Source organism: Grampus griseus (genome assembly GCF_964374135.1).
Source record: "Grampus griseus genome assembly, chromosome: 5".
In the NCBI taxonomy this organism is placed as follows: Eukaryota; Metazoa; Chordata; class Mammalia; order Artiodactyla; family Delphinidae; genus Grampus; species Grampus griseus.
Window position 1 is genome coordinate 18,222,808 of NC_138998.1, and position 18,537 is coordinate 18,241,344.

An 18,537-nucleotide genomic window follows, 5' to 3' on the forward strand; every position below is an offset into this window, starting at 1 on the left:
GGTTTGAGCAGCTGGGTGACTGGTGGTATCGTTTATGACGCAGAGAAAACTGGGTGATGAAGAAAGAGAAAAATTTGGAAAGGGAAAAGCACAGGTTCATTTTTGTATATTTTCTGATTGAGATATCTAAATGGAGCTGTCCAGGAAGCATCTGGATATAAAGAGGAGTGGTTATAACACGAGATATAAATTTAGGAATCTTTATTGTAAAAGTAGCATTAAATACACAGGAATGTATGAGATCACTTACAAGCAGCCTCCTTTGTAGTATTTTAACTAAACAACTAAACTAATATTTAGAGCTAGCATTTAGCATAAATCAAGCAGGTGGCCATCTACATATTATGTTCTCAGGAATCCTTAGCTCCTGCCCCCCAGTTTTTTCCATATGGAACCCTTACAATGGTATCTTAAATTCCCACACTAATTATTTTCCTTAGATTCAAAAAGAAGGGCAGATATTAGAGATTTAATTGTCAGCCACTGACACCTCATATTTCAAAAATTCTCCCCTCCCCTGCCACTCTCTTGAAAATTGCAAGATCAAATACATTTTTCGGGCAGAGAAGGAAACTCTCCAGAACGGAAAATACAACAGAAAAGATGAGAACCTGTGAGGGCACTGTCCTAATCTGTGGGGCTTGAATGAAAATGTAAAAGTTTTCTCCACAATTTAGACACAATACAGGAGAAAAAACAACAGCATGTGCTAGCAGAAGGGAAGAGACAAGCATGATACGTTTAATTTTACTAAATGGGGCAGCGGTTAAAGTTAGAATTTAGTTTAAAAGATCCGTGTTCATATAAAACATTCCAGTCAACACAATGGTACTTAAACGGTACTTTAATTAGCCTACTGTTTGGTCTGTTTCAGTTAAGTTCACAATAAGCTGTGTTTTATAACTGCTATTTCCCCCACTATTGCTTGTTTTCCTAACTGTAGATTTCTCTTCTGTTCACTGCGTGTTATTTCCTGTTTCATGCAAGAATTTATTCCAGCCATCAATCGCACAATTTCACTTCCTTGAAAAAGGCTTCGCATCTGGTGACGAGCTCTATAGTCTGGAAATTCTCCCAGCTTCCATCCTGATTATGGTAAAGTCTTATCTATCTTGGCAATTTAATGAAATGCCTCTGCCACTAGTTTGTTCATTTCCAAAAATAAAGATGTGGGGAAACTGCTGAATTACACTTGCATGTGTTCAGATGATAAAATTAAAGCACTAGGTTTGTCAGATAGTAATAATAACCAGTTAACGGAAAAAAAGACAGACATTGTATGAGAATTGCTAGAATTGATTGCTATTTTTAGACTCCCATTTTTACTTACAGTCTTCCTTCTCTGTCTTACCTCTCTGCTACTTCATAATTTTACTTTTTATCATGATCTCTTTACATTCAGTGCTAAGTAAAATGTTTAATTAGGCATACTTTACTCTCAAACCTTTCCAATCTTTCCTTTCAACATTGTTATTTCCCATATCAGACTCTCTATCCCCAGGAGACCAGTGCTCTCAAAATATGCCCAGACTTTTCCTTGTTCCCCCTGCTCTCCTCACTACTAATAGTATCAATAGCAGTAGCAGCAACAACACTGTACTAAGCTCTTTTACACGTTATTTTATTAATCTTCATGACAACCTTAGGTCCTACTATTGTGTTTATTTTTACAGATCAGGAAACTATGGTTCCAAGAAATTAAATAACTCATCCAAACTCACACAGCTGGTGGGAAATGAAATAGACCTCTTGGGCTCTGGAATTGGGATTTGAATGCAAGTCCATCCATATCCAGAGCCTGAGCTTTGAACCAAGATGACAAACAATGACTAGCCAGTATAACGAAAGAGAGGGCTCAAGTTGAAACCAAATGACCCTCTCCTGTATTATCTGGGGCAAGTAATGCAACCTCTTGTTCCTAGATTTCACCACATTCTATCTATGCCTGGTTGTCCTGCCTGAATTGTACCCTTTATCTGAGCCTACCCTTCGCTCTCCAACACCTAAAATTTACCTGTCTTAGACCTCCAAAGCTCTGCTTCCAGCTAACTGTCACTTAGAAAACTTTTTAGTAAATGAATACAAGAGTATTAGCCTTGTTAAAGATACATGTTTTATAGAGTAGCTTTCAAAACCACAAAACCTTAAATGAAAATGAAATTTTAGATACTGAAATGAATGAGTGAAAAACTTGGCGGTGAAGAGAAGTCTTCCTAGTATCCCTCAACTATGACATCATGTAGACCAGTGCTTCTTAAACTATTATACATAGGAACACCCGGGCACTTGTTAGAATGTAGATTCTGATTCAGTAGGCTGCAATGGAGCCTGAGATTCTACATTTCCAGCAAGTGCCCAGGTGATACTGATGCTGCTGATCTCCAGACCAAACTTCTAAATCATCCATTCCTTTTAGAGTTAAGTCCATCTTCTTTAGTCTTTGATTCTGTTCCTGTTTTTCTTTGCTAAATAGCAAACGTGGGAAACTGTAAGATCTGATTTTTAGTTTCCTCTTCGTTTGACCCAAGAGGATATCCCTTACTGTTTTGCAAGCTCTGCACTTATGAAGATGTATTATATTTAACTAAATATCTCTAGGTGTTTTAGGATTGCCCAAACCTGCATGATTGTTTTTCCAGTTAAAATAAAAATAGTAATAAATTACTTTCTTAAAAAAACTAAAACGGTACTTTAAAAGAATCAGGAATAATACAAGGACAGAAAGAATATTGAGAATTAAGAACTCTACTTCCTTTTTTCAAACTTGTTTTTATTCTCAAAAGGCTGGCCTATTGCAACATAAGGTCCATCCTGGCACTACAGACAAAAGCTTTCTATGAAAGCCTTTTCCAGTTAACAAGAGTTACTCAAAAGAGGTAGCAGTACAGTAAATCATCATACCTATTCATAGTCAAAACAAAGACTACTAGTTCTTAAACTTTTCAGGGGTTGAGAAATGTGAAACAAGCTTTGTGGTCAAAATAAGCTTGCATCTTTTTTTGATAAAAAAATTATCTTTTAATAAACATGACTTTAAAAACTCATGAATTTTAAATTGAAGGTAGCTCATTTTACTTTTATTAATTTACAAATGAAAAATGCTTATTGGTATCAGTCATATCAAAATAGATTGTTTTATTTATATCTTTTATCATATTCAAGAAAATTAAGGAATGCAAGATTGAAATCACTGTTTTGTAAGATTATTCTTAACGAAATTTTAAATAATAATTTTCTTTTGATTTTCTTTGTAGTTAATTGGGAGGCTGCTGAATCAAAATATGTTTTTCTTTATAATTACTTTTTTAAAAATCTCCATATAGTTTCTAGTTCCTGGCCATTTAAAGTATAGTCCAGGGAGTCTATTAGAACTGAAAATCTCAGGCCCACTTTAGAACTACTCAATGAGAATCCATATATTAAGAGGATTATCAGGTGATTCAAATACACATTTATGCTTTCTTAGATGAAATGGAACTCAGTGACAAATTTTAAAAGTAACAATCATAAAAGCATAATTGTATATTAAAAAAAGATGCTATAAATTTTTCTCAACACATCAGCATTGAGCATTTTCAACCCAAAGCAGATACTCCTAAGGCAAAAATTATTGTAAAGGGCCACCAATCACTCAGCATTCCTTTGCAATACTATTTACCATATGACATTAAATTATATTTCTTGTTATTTTGGATATATCACATAACATGTATGACATGTATCAATATATCATAAATCAAAATATATTTTAAAGTCAATTCAAATATGTAATTATTTCAGAGCTTTAAAAGGAAACTAAAGTAAAGGGTTAAACTGTAATAGGGAGACTACCATAACTTTCAGTACAGAAATAAGACTGAAATCACTGATTTTCATCTTTGAAATATATGAGAGATCAGAGGACTAAAATATATTCGTCACTGATTGTGACATAGTTGTTTCTTTTTTACCCTAGTCCTCATCTTGTAACATTACTGTTCTCTTTCTCTTTCTCCCTTGGTATGTGTCATCTTTCTATTTACTTGTTTTCCCTGCATATAACCTAATTCTTTCCTACCATTATTACTAGCAAGCAATTCCTTTCCTATTTCTCTACATTTATATTATCTTATTTATTTTTACATGCTATCCCTACTACCTGATCATTCTCTTTAAACAAGCTTATTTATTTGTTGCTCCACTCTAAATACATGCACCCATTCACACTAGACTGGAAGCTCCATGTCTTGTTCACTGCAATAGTCCAGCACAGAACAGTGCCTGGCACACAGTAGGGCTTCAGTGTATATGTACTGAGTTAATAAACAGTATATCTTCATTTCAGATCAAATGTCTTTTCACTTTCATATCATTTATTTTGTTTGTGCTGCTTTTCACACTTCATCTTATAGTACAGTTTCTGGCCCAGGTATTTTAGACAACTACTGTCTTCCTTACTCATGGCATATCCCTTAAGGTCACATTCATCATCAAATCTTCCAAAGACCTAGCATATCCCATTTGGGTACCAAAGACCTAGGTACCCAGTAGGATAACTAAATTAATTTAAAATTCTTAGAAAATGAAAAAACAAAAAACAAAAAGGGCCTCTAGATGCTAAAGCAAGCTGTTCCTAGATTTCAACTAAGAGTATTTTTAAGTCTAATTCTTATCATTTCAAGCTTTCCCTACATTCCTAAGAGAGTTTCAAGGCTACTTATCATTTCACTGTTACAAGGCAATTTTTAATGATATCAATCTACAATAACCTATGTTGTTTATTCAATCACTGCAAGGCACTGAGCTATGCCACTGGGTATTCAAAGGTGATTAAGACACTGTCCCTCCATCAAAAAGCTCCTAGTCTAATGGGGAAGGCTGACACTGACATAATAAGTGGAATGCAGTATAAAAGGTTCTATGGGTAAAGAATATATGATGCAGTGGAAGAACAGATGTCAACTTTCCGGGGGAGATAAAGAAGGCTTCTTGAAAGGACTGAGTTGGGCTTTTTATTTTTGGATTTTATTTCTAACTTAATTTTTTGACTGGTTAATGCCTCCACATGGTTCAAAATTTTAAAAGAATTAAAAGATAATACAAGCATTGACAACACCAAATGCTGGTTAGGATGTGGAGCAAAATCATTGCTGGCAGAAATGCAAAATGGTACAGCCACTCTAGAGGACAATTGGCAGTTTCTTACAAAACTAAACATATTCTTACCATACCATCCAGCAATCACAATCCTTAGTACTTACCCCAATGAACTGAAAACTAATATCCACACAAAAACCTGCACATGTATGTTTATAGCAGCGTTATTCATAAGTGCCAAAACTTGGAAGCAACCAAGATGTCCTTCAGTAGGTGAATGGGTAAACAAACTGTAGTACATCCAGATGATGGAATATTATTCCCCACTAAGAAGAAATAAGCTATCAAGCCATGCAAAGACACATGCATATTACTAAATATTACTAAATGAGAGCTTATCTGAAAAGGCTACATACTATATGATTCCAACTATATGACATTCTGGAAAAGGCAAAATCATGGAGGCAGTGAAAAGATCAGTTGTTGCCAGGGGTTGGAACAGGAAAGGATGAATAGACAGAGTAGAAAGGATTTTTAGGGCAGTGAAACTATTCCATACCATAATATAATGTTGGATACATGTCATTACACATTTGTCAAAACCCATACAATGTACAACACTAAGTGTGCACCCTCATGTAAACTATGAACTTCGGGTGATGATGATGTATTAGTGTAGGCTCATTAATTGTAACAAATGTACTTCTCAGTTCAGGATTTTGATAGTGGGTAAGGCTGTCCTGTGTGATGGCAGTAGGTATGTGGGTACATGAGAACTCTATGTACTTTCTGCTCAATTTTGCTGTGAACCTAAAAGTTCTCTAAATTAAATCTATTTTTAAAAATGATAATACAGTGAAAAGTACTGTTCTCATCCTTGATCCCTGGCTGCTCAAGTCTCCTCTCCAGAGGCACCAGGGTGCTTTCTAGTTTCCTGAGTGTATTAGCAGAGATTTTGAGGTATATGCAAACTATATCATATATCGTATCTATAGATCTGATTTCCCCCTTTTTTCCTCAAATGGTAGTGTATTACATACTCTGTTTTGCACCTTACTTTTTGCCTTATTATAAAACTAACTTTTCATAGTTCTATTTTTTACATTTAAATCTTTGATGCATTTTTAATTTCTCATGATGCTAGGTAAAAAAGTAGAGCTCCAGTTTTTTTTCTTTCAGGTAACTACTGGGTAACTCAACACTATCTTATTTCCCCACACCATCACCACTGATACAATATGCTACTTTTTTTTTATATTCTTTTTTCCTTCCATTTTTATTGAGATATAATTGACATACAGCACTGTGTAAGTTGAAGTTGTACAGCGTAATGATTTGACTTACATACATCATGAAATGATTACAACAATAAGTTCAGTGAACATCCATCATCTCATATAGATACAAAATAAAGAAAAAATTATTTTTATCTTGTGTGATGAGCACTCTTAGGATTTCCTCTCTTAACAGCTTTCATATATAACATACAGCAGTGTTCATTATATTAATCATGTTGTACATTTCATCTCTAGTACTTATTTATCTTATAACTGGAAGTTTGAAACTTTTGACCATCTTCATCCAATTCCTCCACCCTATGGTAACCACAAATCTGATCTCTTTTTAAAAAGGAACCCTTTTACACTGTTGGTGGGAATGTAAATTGGTACAACCACTATGGAAAGCAGTATGGAGGTTCCTTACAACACTAAAAATAGAGCTACCATATGATCCTGCAATCCCACTCCTGGGCATATATCTGGAGAAAACCATAATTCAAAGAAGATACATGCACCCCAATGTTCATTGCAGCACTATTTACAATAGCCAAGAAATGGAAGCAACGTAAATGTCCACTGACAGATGAATGGATAAAGAAGATATGGTATGTGTATGTATACATACACATATGGTATGTGTATGTATGTATGTATGTATGTATGTATACATACACACATATATACAATGGAATATTACTCAGCCATAAAAAAGAATGAAATAATGCTATATGCAGCAACATGGAGGTTATCATACTAAGCGAATTAAGCCAGACAAAGACAGGTATCACATGATATCACTTATATGTGGGATCTAAAAAAAATGATACAAATGAGCTTATATACAAAAGAGAAATAGACCCACGGACATAGAAAAGAAACTTATGGTTACCAAAGGGGAAAAGCAGGGGGGAGGGATAAATTAGGAGTTTGGGATTAACATACACACACTACTGTATATATAATAGATAACCAACAAGGATCTATTGTATAGCACAGGCAACTATACTCAATATTTAGTAATACCCTATAAGGGAAAAGAATCTGAAAAAGAATACATATGTATGTATATATATATATGTATGTGTGTGTTTATATATATACATATATATGTATATATATGTATATATATATACACACACATATATATATATACATATAGAACTGAATCACTTTGCTGTACACCTGAAACTAACACAACATTGTAAATCAACTGTACTTAAATTAAAAAAATCTGATCTCTTTTTCTATGAGTTTGTTATTCGTTTTCTGAAGTATAATTAATTGACCTACAACGACTATATTAGTTCCTGGTGCACAACATAGTGATTCAATATTTCTATATGTTTCAAAATGATCACCGTGATGAATCTAGTTACCATCTGTCACTATACAAAGATATTACACTATTACTGACTATGTTTCCCATGCTGTACATTTCATTCTTGTGACTCAAACCGGAAGTTTGTACCTCTTAATTTGCAAGATGCTACTTTTGTCATATAGTAAACTCTTGTGAGTCCATTTTTATGCTTTCTATTTTTCCATTGATTTTTCTGACTCTTCATATGCCAGGATCACACTGTTTTAACCTTATTGTAACATTATAATATATTTTAACATCTTGTAGGTGAGTGCTTTTCACTACTCTTCCAGAGCTTTTCTAGCTATACTTGCTTATTTTTCTACATTAATTTTAGAACATCTTGCCTAGTTTGGAAAAATCCTGTTGGTTAACAATTCTGTACTGTATAATTGAAAGTTGCTAAAAGTAGTTTTGTTTTTTTTTTTTTTTTTTGCGGTACGCGGGCCTCTCACTGTTGTGGCCTCTCCCGTTGCGGAGCACAGGCTCCGGACACGCAGGCTCAGCGGCCACAGCTCACGGGCCTAGCCACTCCACGGCATGTGGGATCTTCCCAGACCGGGGCACGAACCCGTGTCCCCTGTATCGGCAGGTGGACTCTCAACCACTGAGCCACCAGGGAAGCCCAAAGTAGATCTTAGATGTTCTCACTTCCAAAAAAAAAGGTAACTGTGTGAGGTGATGGATGTGTTAACTAATCTTATTGTGGTAAGCATCTCACAATGTATACATATATCATCACATTGTACACCTTAAACTTACACAGTATATATGTCAATTATATCTCAATAAACCTGGAAAAAGATCCTGTTGGGATTTTTAAATTTATATATTAAATTTATATACTAACTTAGGAAGTTACTTTTATATTGACTTAAGAAGAATTGATGACTTAATCGTTTTGAACCTTCCTTCCAAAGTTACGGTATGCCAGCCCACTTGTTCAAGTCTTTTATGTTTTTTGGTTATGTTTTTACATTTATTTTATACATTTCTTACATGTTTCCTGCTAAGTTTACTCCTAACATATTATCTTTTTTCTCTTTTATAAATGGAGTATTTTCTTCCATTATATTCTATATCAGTCATTTGTTTCTAGAAAACTATTCATTTCTGTGTATTAATTATAAATACAGCCACCTAGTTGAATTATTTCATTATTTGTAGTAGTCTTAAAAATTTGATTGCCATGATTTATTGGTTTACAATTATGTCTCCTATGATAGGGATAATTTTACTTACCCTTTTCAACTTTTAATTCTCATGTCAGAACATTTTGGCTAGATGGTCAAGATGGTAGAGTAGGAAGACCCTGAGCTCACCTCCTCTCATGGGCACACCAAAACTAGAACTATTTACAGAGCAACTATTGATGAGAAAGACCAGAATCTAGCAGAAAAGATCTTCTACAACTAAAGATACGAAGAAGGAACCACAAGGAGATGGGTAGGAAGGCTAGAGATGCGATATAGTCAAGACCCATACCCCTGGGTGGGCGACCGACAAATGGGAAGATTATTACAATTGCAGAGGTTCTCCCCAGGGAGCAAGGGGTTCGAGTCCCACGTCAGGTTCCCCAGCCCGGGGATCCTGCACTGAGAAGACAAGCCCCCAAAATATTTGGCTTTGAAGGCAGTGGGGCTTACTTTTCAGGAGAGCCAGAGGGCTGTGAGAAATAGAGACTCCACTCTTAAAGGGCACACACAGAATCTCACACAGTCCAAGACCCAGAGCAGAAGCAGTAATTTGAAAGGAGGTTGGGTCAGACCCACCTGCTGATCCTGTAGAGTCTCCCAGAGAGGCAGCAGGCAACTGGAGCTAGCCCTGGTGGCAACCATTCTGGGGCACTCCGTTTGGCCAGGAGGACACTGGTGCTGGCAAGTGCCATTTTGGAATCCTCCCTCTAGCTTACCAAAACTGGGACCCAGCCCCACGCACCAGCCTGTGAGCACCAGTACTGGGACGCCTCAGGCCACACAGCTAGCCTAGCAGGAACACAGCCCCACCCACCAGTAGGCAGGCTGCCTTAAGGAACCCTTGAGCACCCAGCCACCCTGGGACACACCCTGTCCATCAGAGGGCTCAGGACCCAAACCCACACACAAGTGCACCGGCACTAACCCCGGGACCCCAAGGTCCCTACAGCCAGAGACCACAGGACTTGGCTCCACCTACCAGAGGGCCAGCATCACACAACAGTGGACATTAGCCCCAGAAACCCCTGGGCCTCAGCTCTGTCCACCAGCAGGTTAACACCAGCTCCAAGACAGCTTGGACCCCTCAACCAGCTGCCCTGGGCTCTAGCCCCACTCACCAGTGAGCCAGACCAGCTTTAGGACACCCCAGAACCCACAGGCAACCATTTCAGGAACTGACCCCAGCCACCAGCATGCCGATACTAGATCCAGGAACCCTGGCCCCGCAACCAGTTACTCCAGAACCAGGTTCCACCCACCAGTGGGATAGCACTAGCCCTGGGACCCCCCTGGGGCTCTGCAGCCAGCCACCTCAGGACCCAGCCCACCACCCAGTAGCTGGCAGCTCCATACACGTCAGGACCCGGCAACCAACCAGACCAGGGGCCAGCCATGCCTACGAGAGACGGGCATTTACTCCAAAAGCCAAGTCTACTGCAGAATATAAAAATAGACATGTATAAGAAAATATACAGCTCAGGAAGCTATAAAGCATTTGGTTGTGATTTCTTAATGCCTATGACTTTCTTTAAAATCCTCTGCCCTAGGGGCTTCCCTGGTGGCACAGTGGTTGAGAGTCCGCCTGCCGATGCAGGGGACGCGGGTTCGTGCCGCGTCCGCGAGGATGCCACGTGCCGCGGAGCAGCTGGGCCCGTGAGCCATGGCCGCTGAGCCTGTGCGTCCGGAGCCTGTGCTCCGCAACGGGAGAGGCCACAGCGGTGAGAGGCCCGCGTACCGCATAAAAAAAAAAAAAAAAAAACATCCTCTGCCCTAGGCTGGTTTCTCTAAAAGCAGAGCCTGAGACAGGGATTGGGATGTATGCCAATTACTGAGGGAGCACTCTTCAAGAAAATCTTAGTAAGGAAGAGAGTTAAGCAGGATTCAGGAAAAGAAAGAGCTGAAGAAGGATGTAGTCTCAGGTAAAGTCCCGCTATGGCCTGCTCTACAGAGATCCTCTGAAGAATTTTCACCCCTTAATATAAGAGTGGGCATTTTATAGCCCCTTTGCAGTCAGTTATTGAGGAGGGGTGCATAGCTTTCCTGGCAAGGCAGCTCCCATCAGCTGAGGGCAATTCTTTGGAAAAGGGGGTGTAGCTATAAGCCTTTAGCAGTCAACAGTAAAGGCAGCTGGAGGGAGTGAGGGAGGGTGAGCAAGACACCAAAACAGCATTAACTATGTCCTATGGTAATGCTCTTTCTATCAAAATGCTAACAGCATAAGAAGGTATCATTGTGTTGCAACACTTGAAAAACATGAGGCCAAAAGTATTAGCTTTGCAGTGAAATCCTTTGCCTTTTTTATGTTTTCCATTTTCTCAAGTTTCTTATAGTTGGAACTCAGACTGTGAATGAATAGAATCAGTTAACAGGTTAACATTTACTAACTATCATGTGGCTCACATTATGCTAAGTGCTGTTAAGAATAAAAAGAAATGAAAGATAGGGATTCTGTCCTAGGTCTGTCTTCAGGAAGAAGACAAGATTTACAAACACTAAAAAAATGATCAGGGCTTCCCTGGTGGTGCAGTGGTTAAGACTCCGCCTGCCAATCTTCCCGGACATGGGTTTGAGCCCTGGTCCAGGAAGATCCCACATGCTGCAGAGCAACTAAGCCCATGCACCACAACTATTGAGCCTGAGCTCTGGAGCCCGCGATCCACAACTACTGAAGCTCGCGCGCCTAGAGCCCGTGCTCCGCAACAAGAGAAGCCACCACAATGAGAAACTCACGCACCACAACGAAGAGTAGCCCCCGCTCGCCACAACTAGAGAAAGCCCGCACACAACAATGAAGACCCAATGCGGCCAAAAATAAAATAAATTAATTTTTAAAAATGATCAGACATGGGCTTCGCTGGTGGCGCAGTGGTTGAGAGTTCGCCTGCCGATGCAGGGGACGCGGGTTCGTGCCCCGGTCTGGGAGGATCCCACATGCTGCGGAGCGGCTGGGCCCGTGAGCCATGGCCGCTGAGCCTGCGCGTCCGGAGCCTGTGCTCCGCAGCGGGAGAGGCCACAGCAGTGAGAGGCCCGCGTACTGCAAAAAAAAAAAAAAAAAAAAAAAAAAAAATGATCAGACATAATAGCATTAGAACAAGTGTATAATACTGGGGATTTCAGAGGAGAGTCTTAGAATTAAGTTCCAGTAAAATATAAGCTTGCATAATGGTGATTAATATCTTTGCTCATTTTTTGAGGGTGGTTTGAAATATTTTCCACCAACACTAAGGGAAGTTGAAGGAAATAACAATGGTAAATTGTTCTAAATAACATAAGGGCAAGGACTAAAAGAAATACCAACTATACTGTGTTGTTATTGGGTAGATTCCATTATGCAGAGATGGGAAGGGAAAACCACAGAGTCATTTGCCTACACATTCCTCTCCCTAGTGCAAGTGGATATTGTTCTGTACCCCGTGGCAGGATTAGAAATACCGCCAGGGAACAAGTACACAAAGTTGCTATGGAAACCAGAATGCTTCAGCTCAGAGTTATTTACAGAGAACTTCCAGGATGATTGCATTCAATAAAATCAACTCTGTTTTGCTTCACTCTGTGCCAGTGCATCCCAATTCAAATACATAGTTCTAAGGGTCCTTCCATCAGCTGTACTTGGATGAATATGGATTCAAGTATCAATGGATGGTGGTCACATTACAAAGTATAATTTATGTGTGGCAGTTTTGTATTACATGCTTGACGCTTGTTCACACTTGCCTCAACCATTGTCAAGTTTTCTGGTTTCCATAATAGAGCAACAGGTGGCTGTTGACTAATGCCACTGGCAGAGAAACATTTCCTCCAATGTAGCTGCTGTCAGTTTCACCGGATACTGTGGTACTGCGGGACTTCTCTCTCCACGTTCTCTCAACTCGCCTTTGAGGCTAGACAGTGACAGCTGCCTCTGGCCATCATTTTTGTCCTTAACTGTGAACTGGATTCTCCCAGCTATCCAATAGGATCTTTGAAAACAGCTTCTTTCTTTCTTTTTTTGACAAAATGAGGATTTTCATAGCTTTTGAGGGATCTTTTGAACCATTTGATGTTTCAGCAGATGAAACTGTGGATGCTGTCAAGCTGATGATAAAGGTACATACTTTGTCCCTGAGCCCCTAAGATGTGCATTAATTTTAAGTATGCAGTGAAGTTTAAACTGTACGTGGGTGCATTTTCAGCAAACAGGGGACTAAAACTATTTGAAAGTATCATTGTTTGCTTACATAATCGTTTGTTAGAAGATATTAACTCTGGAGGTGTTAGACAGGAAAATTCTCAGAGGAAAAAAAGTTTAGCTTATCTTTATGATATTTGTAGATTGTGTATTGGCCAGATAGTATTACTGAAATTCTTCACAAAAGGAGAAAAATAAGACACTAACTCTAGGCCAGGTAAGTGGAGCATACAGTTGTCAGATAGATGGCCTGTGTGGTGAGCAAGCAACTATAAAGAACCAAAGGATTTTGGAGGTGGAGAGGACTTCTGGGCTACAGCCTCATTTTGCATTCAGGGAAAACTGAAGCTCAGATAGATTGACCATTTAACCTAGGATCACAGAGCCAGAATAAAAAATAATTTGGGTGCAGTACTTTTCTTACAAATTTCTTATAAATACTCACTATAAAATGGAAAATTAAGACAAATATTTAGGAACTGACCATCAAATGGTATTTAACTTGGAGATAATTTATTCCCATTTACTAAGGATCATTTACTGAATCATAGTTACATGATATATAGTAAATTACTATGATCCCTAAAATCTAGATCTTCTAACACAGAAGCTCTTAATCTTTATGTATCATGGATCCCTTTGGCAGTCTGGTGAAGCCTATGGACTCCTTCTCAGAATGTCTTTAAATGCATAAAATAAAATACATACCCCCAAAAAAGGAAACCAGTTATACTGAAATACAATTTAAAAAAATTAAAAAACAAATTGTGATATTGTGACATGTGGGTTTCCTTATTAACACATTAACAAGTGTTTGCAGTGTGTCTCATAACTATTACAATTTCAAAGGAGATCAGTATAAATAATATTTTGTATCTGCAACAACAATGATGGGATATGAAAATATCTGTGATTTCTATTGGTGACAAAGTCACAGGAACAGTCAATTACTGCTACTTTAGCTTGTTGTCTATATACATAAGAAAAATCCCCATTTTATTTGAAGTTAATAAAAACCAAATGTAGTTTTTTGCCACCTAAGTTCTAACCATCAACTTTTGGGGATGTCTAAAGACTTCAGATTAAGAACTCCTGTCTAATACTTCCTCCTTCTGTCCCAATTTTATAATACTCAGTGGAAAATGTAAAAGATAAGAGATTACATTGCTGGTCTAGTAATGTAGAGATATGCTGTTTTCATAATATGCTATTGATTTTTAAGGATTATTTCCACATTCCTCTCTCTGAAGATGAACAAGGCAGGAGGTATCTGGAGCTGATGTACGCTGGAGCAGCCCTAAAGGACAGCTGGAGTCTTACTGATGTTGGAATATCTTTTTGTTCAACTCTCAAATGCTTTGTTAAGGTATGACAGATGATCAGAGTAACAATTTGTCCAAGATGTCTACCTCATTTCAGAAAAAGTTATGAAGAATTCAACCAAAGTAGTTCACAATGTAGGAAGAGGTTTTCTCTTCTTGCCTTCCCCTCTCTTCCACTTGCATAACTAGACTTAGGCACAATTTGTGCTGTAAGGGGAAATAAGGCATGGAGACTGGATAGAGCTCCCTTTGTTTACTCTTTCTCTCCCTTCCCTCCTCTATCCCCCTTGTTGCCTGCCCCAAAACAGTCATCGCAGAGCAACCTATAAACCAATATAGGATCAAGGCCAAGGGGCTGATCTGGAACACTGATGTGGGAGAAAGAAGATTAGGTCACTTCCATGGCCTTACAATGGATTACGGGAATGAGGAAAGGGAAGAAATTCTCAGTAACAATAAGAATGAAATGGCAGGATCTACATTCAAATCCTACAATGCAGCCATTCATGAATTATGTGTACATATAACAGAGACAGCATTTTCCATTTATACTGTCCTTAATCAGGGGTGCTTAATTTGGGGTCCATGGCTGGCTTTAAGAACAAAACCCTAAAACTGCAAAATATGCAAAATTATGTACCTGGAGACTTTCTGGGTGAAGGATCCTTAACTTTTGACAATTTCTCAAAGAGACAGGTAGCCTAAAGAGTATTAAGAGCTGTTCTCTAGGATAGAAATAGTATTCAGTACTGGTTCTCTACCCCATATGAAAACATGAGCCTCAAGGAACTTAGTAAAGTACATATTTTCTGCTAAATGGGACACTTATTTTCTCATGGTTAGCGTTAAAAAAAGTTTATGGTAGCTAAAGCTAACTCTTTTTCTTTTCATATATTTTACTGATTGACTAAGTGGGAAGTCTATTTTTTAAAAGAATTTTCTAAAATATTTATTATTAAGTAGTAAAGATAAGTCACAGAAAAAAAAACATTGTATGATCCCATTTATGTAAATAAAAAGGCCATATTTTATACATGTTTTTAATGTCTTATAAGCATTTATTCATGTATTTTTTAAATCTTTTTATTATGCTTTTTTAGATAAATTTTTAAAGTTTATTTTTTATTGGGATAACATTGGTTTATAACACTACATTACATATCTTTCATGTGTACAGTATTATATTTCTACTTCTTTATACTCTACAACATGCTCACCACTAGAAATTTAGTTTCCAACCATCTCCATACAGTTGATCCCCTTTACCCATCTTGTCCTCCTCCCACCACCCCTTCCCCTCTGCTAACCACTACTCTGTTCTCTATATCTATGTTTTGGTTTGGTTTGTTCAATTTTTTGTGTTAGTTTACTTGTTTTTTATATTCCACGTATGAATGAAATCATATGGTATTTGTCTTTCTCCATCTAACTTATTTCACTTAGCATAAATTCCTCTAGGTTCATTATGTTGTCGCAAATGGCAAGATTTAATCATTTTTAAGCCTGACTAGTTCCGTTGTGTGTATATATATATATATATATACCTTGTGTGTGTATATATACATACACATACACACCACATCTTCTTTATCTATTTGTTCATTGATGGGCATTTATGTTGTTTCCATATCTTGGCTATGGTAAATGATGCTGCAGTGAACATAGGGGTGCATATATCTTTTTGAATTACTGTTTTGCTCTGTGGAATCTTTTTAGTTTGTTGTAGTACCATTTGTTTTCCTTGCCTGAGGAGACATATCTAGAAACATATTGCTAAGACCAATGTCAAAATGCATACTGCCTATGTTCTCTTCTATTGCATTTTATGGTTTCAGGTCTTACATTTAAGTCTTTAATCTATTTTGAGTTGATTTTTGTGTATGGTATGAGATATTGATTTAGTGTCTTTCCTTTTTCTTTCTTTTTTTTAAATGTGGCTATCCAGTTTTCTCAGCAACATTTATTGAAGAGACTATCCTTTCTCCATTGTATGTTCTTTGCTCCTTTGTTCTAAGTTAATTGTCCATGTATGTGTGGGTTTATTTTGGAGCTCTCAATTCTGTTCCATTAATCTATATATCTGTTGTTCTGCCAATACCATGCCATTTTTATTACTATGGCTTTGTAATATAGTTTGAAATCAGAGTGTGTGATACCTTCAGCTTTGTTCTTTTTTCTCAAAATTGCTTTGGCTATTCAGGGTCTTCTGTGGTTCCATATAAATTTTAGGGTTTTTTTGTTCTATTTCTGTGAAAAATGTCCTTGGGATCTTGATAAGGATTGCATTGAATCTGTAGATTGTTTTTATGGACATTTTAACAATGTTGCTTCTTACAGTCAATAAGCATGGCATATCTTTCCATTTCTTTGTGCCTTCTTCAGTTTCATTCAACAATGTCTTATAGTTTTCAGTGTACAGGTCTTTCACCTCCTTGGTTAAATTTATTCCTAGGTATTTTATTCTTTGTGTTGTGATTGTAAATGGGATTGTTTTCTTAATTTCTCTTTCTGCTAGCTCATTGTTACCATCTAGAAATGCAACAGATTTTTGAAGGTTGATTTTGTACCCTGCAATTTTGTTTATTATTTCTAATAGTTTTTTGGTGGAGTCTTTAGGGTTTTCTCTATATAAAATCATGTCATCCATAAATAGTGACAGCTTTACATCTTCCTTTCCAATTTGAATGCCTTTCCTTTCTTTTTCTTGCTTAATTGCTCTGGCTGGAACTTCCCAATATGTTGAATAAGAGTGGCAAGCGTGGGCATCCTTGTCTTGTTCCTGATTTTAGAGGTATTATTTTTAGGTTCCTGAAAAATGTCTAGTTATCAAAAAAGGAAATAAAAACAATTCTAATTTCTTCTGCTTTTCTCTCTCTGATACTCAGAAAATTGTAGTATAATACTTTTTTAAGCAGACCTAAATTCTATGTCATTTCTTAAATGTCTCATGTCTTTAAATATGTATATACATACTGTGTTTTTGTTACTGTACAGTATAAACCCTCTAAAATTTCCTGGAATTCTCCAACACCAATAATGATGTTCAAGACATTTTTGTTGCTTGCTTACTTGGAGATAGTAGTATAAGATCAATACTAATATTTGGCTTTTTTGGTTTTTTTTTAATTAATAGTAATCTTTTATTTATTTATTTATTTTTATATTTATTTTTGGCTGTGTTGGGTCTTCGTTTCTGTGTGAGGGCTTTCTCTAGTTGCGGGAAGCGGGGGCCACTCTTCATCATGGTGTGCGGGCCTCTTCACTATAGCGGCCTCTCTTGTTGCGGAGCACAGGCTCCAGATGCGCAGGCTCAGTAGTTGTGGCTAACGGGCCTAGTTGCTCCATGGCATATGGGATCTTCCCAGACCAGGGCTCGAACCCATGTCCCCTGCATTAGCAGGCAGATTCTCAACCACTGCGCCACCAGGGAAGCCCCAATACTAATACTTGAAATAGCTAGAGGAATCTAATTGAACCATAGCTATTCAGGGATGTAGACAAAGTGTGTTAAGAGTATGAATAGAATACTTTTACTCAACTAAGCACTGACTTTATTTTATTATTTAAAATTTTTTTAATTTATTTTTGAGCAGGTAGTACAGTCACATGGTGCTCAATTCCAGTGGTACAGCAGGATACACAGTAAAAAGTCTCTCTCCTACCTCTGGCCCCCAATCTTCCTCCCCAAAGTAACCTGTGTTCATAGTTTTACTTACAAAAATATTTCATAACTTCTGCCAATTAAGCATCATCTGTCACAGTGATGCAAGCTGCCTTTGCACTGAACTCTAACCTTTCCCTGGAGTTCTAAACTGCTAATGACAAGAACAGAATGTAGACGTAAAAGACTATTCCAGAAAGCCCAGGCAGAATATAATTATGAGTCACAGGGCTGGCCAACATGAAGGGTTTAATTAAAAACTCTCAAGTTCCATGGAATTTTTACTGATCTTCATCTTCACCTTCTCTGGCAGAATCACATTTAGTGAATTTCTTATCACTAGTTTTGGGAAGGAAAATAATATCTTGAATCTGAAGGAAGAGAATTACCTGCAAAGCCATAAATACTGGTTTCCATCCTAACTCAGTTCCTGTTAAATTAGATGATATAACAGGTCTATTTCAAAAGTCCACA

General features: G+C 37.6%; 1 protein-coding gene across 1 annotated transcript in view; it reads left to right on the plus strand.

The window, feature by feature from the left end:
- Positions 1-12,908: 12,908 nt before the first annotated feature.
- Positions 12,909-18,537, plus strand: part of ANKUB1 (ankyrin repeat and ubiquitin domain containing 1) — a gene marked incomplete at both ends in the record, with an annotated part of 41,096 nt that continues 35,467 nt past the window's right edge. The window contains 2 exon segments of the mRNA XM_082655604.1: positions 12,909-12,998; positions 14,303-14,446. Of these exon segments, the coding sequence (XP_082511730.1) occupies positions 12,909-12,998; positions 14,303-14,446 (234 nt within the window).